Source organism: Oryctolagus cuniculus, chromosome 7, assembly GCF_964237555.1.
Source record: "Oryctolagus cuniculus chromosome 7, mOryCun1.1, whole genome shotgun sequence".
Classification (NCBI taxonomy): domain Eukaryota; kingdom Metazoa; phylum Chordata; class Mammalia; order Lagomorpha; family Leporidae; genus Oryctolagus; species Oryctolagus cuniculus.
Genome location: NC_091438.1, coordinates 27992022 through 27998021, shown reverse-complemented (window position 1 = coordinate 27998021; position 6000 = coordinate 27992022). Strand labels below are relative to the sequence as shown.

General features: G+C 41.4%; 1 protein-coding gene across 1 annotated transcript; it reads left to right on the top strand.

The window, feature by feature from the left end:
- Nucleotides 1-507: 507 nt before the first annotated feature.
- Nucleotides 508-1149, top strand: LOC100346118 (ubiquitin-conjugating enzyme E2 N-like). Its single transcript, XM_070076870.1, has one exon. The coding sequence runs from the start codon at nucleotides 540-542 to the stop codon at nucleotides 996-998; it is 459 nt and encodes a 152-aa protein (XP_069932971.1). The 5' UTR covers nucleotides 508-539; the 3' UTR covers nucleotides 999-1149.
- The last annotated feature ends 4851 nt before the right edge of the window (nucleotides 1150-6000 follow it).

The window sequence follows — 6000 nt, the reverse complement described above, 5'->3', positions numbered from 1 at the left end:
ATCTGCCAAAAAAATTTTAAATTTCAAGAGTCAATTTTAGGATGTCAGTATCTGCAAAAAGAAATGTGTATGCTTATAAGTCAAGTTTTCATTAAAAATTGGTCACTTTCCTATTAACTGCATATTTGAGAATGATTTTGTAAGTTATGAGTCACTCTAAGTGTACTCCACAAATAGTTGCATGTTTATTAAACAACTTTATTGGTTAAATGCAAGCCTGAGTTTAATGAATAAAGGGGTTCCAAAAATAGGAAAGAGAAAAAACAAAAAGGGATCAAGTGCTTTGATCTCAGTGAAAAGAGAAAAAAATGTTTGTGAAAAAGTGAATTCAACTTAATTTTGTACATATTTACTGAGTACCTACAATATTTAAGACACTGTTTTCAGAGCTAGAAAAACATTTAGAATAAAATATTGGTGGGCTTCAGAAATATAGAATCAGGTGAGGGAGGCAGTCATATAAATAACATGAGCTAAAACAAGTTATAAAATCAAAGACAGGGAGACGAGACTAGAGGCCAAACTCGGGATCTGACAAGATGGCCAGGCTGCCCCGCAGGATCATCAAGGAAACCCAGCGTTTGCTGGCAGAACCAGTTCCTGGCATTAAAGCAGAACCAGATGAGAGCAACGCCCGCTATTTTCATGTGGTCATTGCTGGCCCCCAGGATTCCCCCTTTGAGGGATGGACTTTTAAACTTGAACTATTCCTTCCAGAAGAATACCCAATGGCAGCCCCTAAAGTACGTTTCATGACCAAAATTTATCATCCTAATGTAGACAAGTTGGGAAGAATATGTTTAGATATTTTGAAAGATAAGTGGTCCCCAGCACTGCAGATCCGCACAGTTCTGCTATCGATCCAGGCTTTGTTAAGTGCTCCCAATCCAGATGATCCATTAGCAAATGATGTAGCGGAGCAGTGGAAGACCAATGAAGCCCAAGCCATAGAAACAGCTAGAGCATGGACTAGGCTATATGCCATGAATAATATTTAAATCGATCTGATCATCAAGTATGCATCACTTCTCCTGTTCTGCCAAGACTTCTTCCTTTTTGTTTGCATTTAATGGACACAGTCTTAGAAATATTACAGAATAAAAGCCCAGACATCTTCAGTCCTTTGGTGATTAAATGCACATTAGCAAATCTATGTCTTGTCCTGATTCGCTGTTGTAAAGCATGAACAGAGGCTAGAAGTATCATCTGGATTGTTGTGGAAACGTTTAAAAGCAGTGGCCCCTCTGCTTTTATTCATTTCCCCTATCATGGTTTAAGTATAAAGCACTGTGAATGAAGGTAGTTGTCAGGGTTAGCTGCAGGGGTGTGGGTGTTTTTCTTTATTTTATTTTATTTTATTTTATTTTTTAGGGGGGAGGTATGTTTTATTTCAATTTTATGGGCTCCCCCCCTTTTATGGTGATCTAATTGCATTGGTTAAAAGCAGCTAACCAATTCTTTAGAATATGCTCTCTAGCCAAGTCTAACAATTTAGACTCTGTAGATGCACAAGCTTGATTGTTTGAACCAAAATGGGAACGTTAAACAAACATCACAGCCCTCACTAATAACATTGTGACTTTGCTGTCAAGTGTAGATTCCCCCCTTCAAAACAGCTTGTGACCATTTTGTATGGCTTGTCTGGAAACTTCTGTAAATCTTATGTTTTAGTAAAATATTTTTTGTTATTCTAAAAAAAAAATCAAAGACAAAGAGCAATTACTTTCATTTGAGAAGTTGGAAGATCAAGAAAGTTTTCGGAACACTAACATTAAAGCTGAGTCTAAAATGAGTTCATTGAGGCCAGCGCTGTGGCGTAGCGGGTAAAGCCACCACCGCCTGCAGTGCCGGCATCCCATGTGGGCATCGGTTCATGTCCTGGCTGCTCCACTTCTGATCCAGCTCTCTGCTGTGGCCCAGGAAAGCAGTAGAAGATGGTCCAAATCCTTGGGCCCCTACACCCTCATAGGAGACCCGGAAGAAGCTCCTGGCCTCTGGCTCTTTATCGGTGCAACTCCAGCCATTGTGGCCAAATGGAGAGTGAACCAACAGATAGAAGACCTCTCTCTCTCTCTCTCTCTCTCTCTCTCTCTCTCTGCTTCTCCTTATCTCTCTGGATAACTTTGACTTTCAAATAAATAAGAAAATATTTTAAAAAAATAAAATGAGTTCATCAAATAGGCAATATAGGGAGAAGAATTTTCAAGGAGGCTTAAAATGTATTTTTACTTGGGGAAGTAAAAGTAAGTAACGTAGAGTGACTAGAGATATACCACACAAGGTATACCAGGTCAGGCAGTCTGACCTGCTGAGTTTGGTCTTTGTTCTATAGGTAGTGAGAGTCTATCAAGAGTTCTTAAACAAGTGTAATAATCATCCTGCGTTATGGGAAGAAATGTCCATCAACAACACAGGATTCATTAGAAGGGAGAGAGATTGGGGACCATGGAGGACACAGAGTCATTGTTGAGGTTTGTTCCAGTTCACTGATAGAAATCATTTCTTTGCACCTGCCATTCCCTCAGAAGTTTCTTTGCCACGCCATCCCCTCACTACCAGGAGCTCAGGATTCCCAGCATTTTCCCATTCAGAGAAAATTTATTTCACTAAACTATAAAGCCAATGAGGTCAGTCTTGTTCACCATCAAATTCCGGGTGCCTATCATATAAAAAGCTCTCAATAAATTTTTGTTGAATGAATTAATAAAATCAGAAGCAAATACGGAGAATAAATCATCGTGATTGGATGATGTTACATGTGAGGGATGTGAAAAAAGAAGGAATCAACAGTCATTTCAAGTGTTCTAACTTGGTTAACAACATAAAACACAATGCTATTAACCATGAATAGCAATCCACGTAGAAGAGAATGTTTAGAGAAGAACATAATGTGTTTGTCCTGGGTCATGATGAGAAATTAACCAGGAACAGAGGAGAAGGAAAACAAAAAGAAATTTGGGAGTAAAGAAAGAGGTGGTGATAGCTGGTGACAGCGTTCAGGAAATACTGTTTTGTTTTGTTTTGTTTTTACAGGCAGAGTGGACAGTGAGAGAGAGAGACAGAGAGAAAGGTCTTCCTTTGCCGTTGGTTCACCCTCCAGTGGCCGCCGCGGCCAGCGCACCGCACCTATCCGAAGGCAGGAGACAGGAGCCAGGTGCTTATCCTGGTCTCCCATGGGGTGCAGGGCCCAAGCACCCGGGCCATCCTCCACTGCACTCCCAGGCCACAGCAGAGAGCTGGTCTGGAAGAGGGGCAACTGGGACAGAATCCGGCGCCCCAACTGGGACTAGAAACCGGTGTGCAGGCGCCACTAGGTGGAGGATTAACCTATTGAGCCGCGGCGTGGGCGAGGAAATACTGTTTTAAAAGATCAATGGAAGCAGCTCTCTGCTATGGCCTGGGAAAGCAGAAAATGGCCCCGCTGTTAGGGCCTGGACACCCACGTAGGACGACATAGGTGCTCCTGGCTTCTGATGGGCCAAGCTCCAGCCATTACAGCCATTTGGGTAGAAACTAGAGAATGGAAGACCTCTCTCTCTCTCTCTCCCTCTCTCTCTCTTTCACTCCCTCTCTCTCTCTTTCACTCTCTTTCTCTCTCTTTCTCTCTCTGCATGTCTCTAACTCTGCATTACAAATAATAAATAAATAAATCTTAAAAAAAATCCATGGAAACTGGAAGGACTGTATCACTAGCTTGAAATTCTAAGGAGTAACTTTGGGAGGCTATTTGAACTGCCGACCCAATATTCATTGGTAAGGAGCTTGTTTCTTCTGGAAGATTTAAGAGCCGTAGACTAACAGACACAGAATGGACAAGATAGAATTTATTTAAAAGGAATTGCTTAAACACGCAGTGAAATAAAAGTGAGCTCTAATCATGATGAATATTTGTAATGTGTCTTTCTGTATAACATTGGGATTTACACACCATGTGAAGCTATAGGTTGATAGTGTGATGAGTTAAGTTTTTCTTTGTAAAGGTTTAAAAGATTTCTTTCTTGAGAGAAAGGGAATTTGATCTTGTAGCTTTGCTGCTTCATCTTTATTGCAGTGGAAATGGAAAGAACTAGCTTCAAAAAGCATTAAGCCTTTCTAGCGGCCACTCTTCAACTGCTGATGCCCAAAAACTTATCTCCAGAGTCTCAGGTGATATAAATTTAACTTATTGTCCCATGATATAAATTTCATAAGTACACACAATAAAGTTACTTATTTAAAATTCAGTGTAAGACTTACTCTTGAGTGTTTAATATGGTTCAGCTCTTTGTTAGAGATTGAGAAAAAAAGTCTGGGCAGCATTATCCTCATTTTCAAATATCAAAATATTTTTAATTTTTTTCAGATGTCAAACTATTGTAATAGTTATTTAGAATGTTTGTATTCCCCCCCCACCACCATTCCATATGTTGAAGTCTTAAACACACTGTGGGTATATTTAAGGATAGGACCTCTAGGGTTAGCATGGTTATAAGGATGGGGCCCTATTCTGTTGGGTTAGTGTCCTTGTAAGAAACACCAGAGAGCGCTCATTTGTTCTCTCTCGCTCTCGCTCTCTCTCTCTCCCCACACACACACCTAGAAAAGACATAAGAGAACACAGTGATAAATCAGTCTTCTACAAGCCGGGCAGAGAGCTCTTACCACCAACCACCCTGCTAGGCCTTGAACTGGGGTTTTTAGCCTCAAAAACAATGACAAAATAAATTTCTGCTGTTAAAACCACTCAAATGGTCGTATTTTATCATGGCAGCCTGAGCAGCCTACTGCAGTTTGTAAGTAACACATATACTAAATTCTGTGACTCTAAATTCCAAGCTTCTCTTACAGTGCCAGGTATTTTAAAATCTAGTACTCCAACTAGATAAGACAAATATATGTGAAATGGAGAGGAAAAGACAACAAGTGACTAAATGTTTGATTAAATATAATCAAATACAGCAAGTGGGTTTTATTGCAGAAGACTTTGTAAAGGATTGAAGGATTGGTAAGATGTGGATGGATGGGAAGGAGACGGTTGGGTCAACAAGGTGGAGAGAAAATATCAGAAAGGACAGGAATGATTTGACACAATGTATTTTATTTCATGGAGGAATTGAGATCTGAAGCATGATTAGTGAGTAAGAATGACTGTAGGTTTGAGCTAATAACACAGCCAGCAGGAGCAGTACCTTCTCTGTTAGACTCATCTCCCCCTGAGGGAACAGGATGGAACATCTTTACAAAAAAGACCAGAGGTAAGATGAGGCCTAAACACTCCTAATCCAAAAAGACTCTTTTGAAGTTAGAGTTTTACAAGAGGATACCTCATCATAAAGCAACCTCTAGGGACATCAACAGCAGCCCAGTGCCAGAACGGTGGTAAAGAATAGGAAACAAAAGGGGCTAAGGAAAGAAGCCAAATGTCCAGGATAGCAAAGGGTGTGACAGTGTGCTGAGCCATACCGGGGGGTTGTTTTTGTCAGGCATGGTAAGGCCAACAGATCAGGAAATGATTCCATTGAATATACTGCATCACTGACAATTCCCAAGAGGAGGGGGGATGCCACCCCACACAGGGCTGCATGGGATGGTACCCAGGTCAGGTTAAAAGCAGAAGGAGTGGGGCCAGCACTGTGGTGCAGTGGGTTAAAGCCCCAGCCTGCAGTGCCGGCATCCCATATGGGCCACGAGTTCATGTCCCAGCCGCTCCACTTGCAATCCAGCTCTCCCGCTATGGCCTGGGAAAGCAGTAGATGGCCCAGGTTCTTGGGCCCCTGCACCCGCATGGGCGACCCAAAAGAAGCTCCTGGCTCCTGGCTTTGGATCAGCTCAGCTCTGGCCATTGTGGTCATTTGGGGAGTGAACCAGCGTATGGAAGACCTCTCTCCCCCTCACCTCCGACTCTACCTCTCTCTCTCTCTTTCAAATAAATGAAATAAATCTTTAACAAAATTCAAAAGGAGAAAACGGAAAGTTATGGATGAGATTCTTTTTTTTTTTTTTTTTGATAGGCAGAATTAG

Coding starts and splice junctions, on each gene's coding strand:
- LOC100346118 (XM_070076870.1), top strand. CDS start 540: ATGGCCAGGCTGCCCCGCAGGATCATCAAGGAAACCCAGCGTTTGCTG.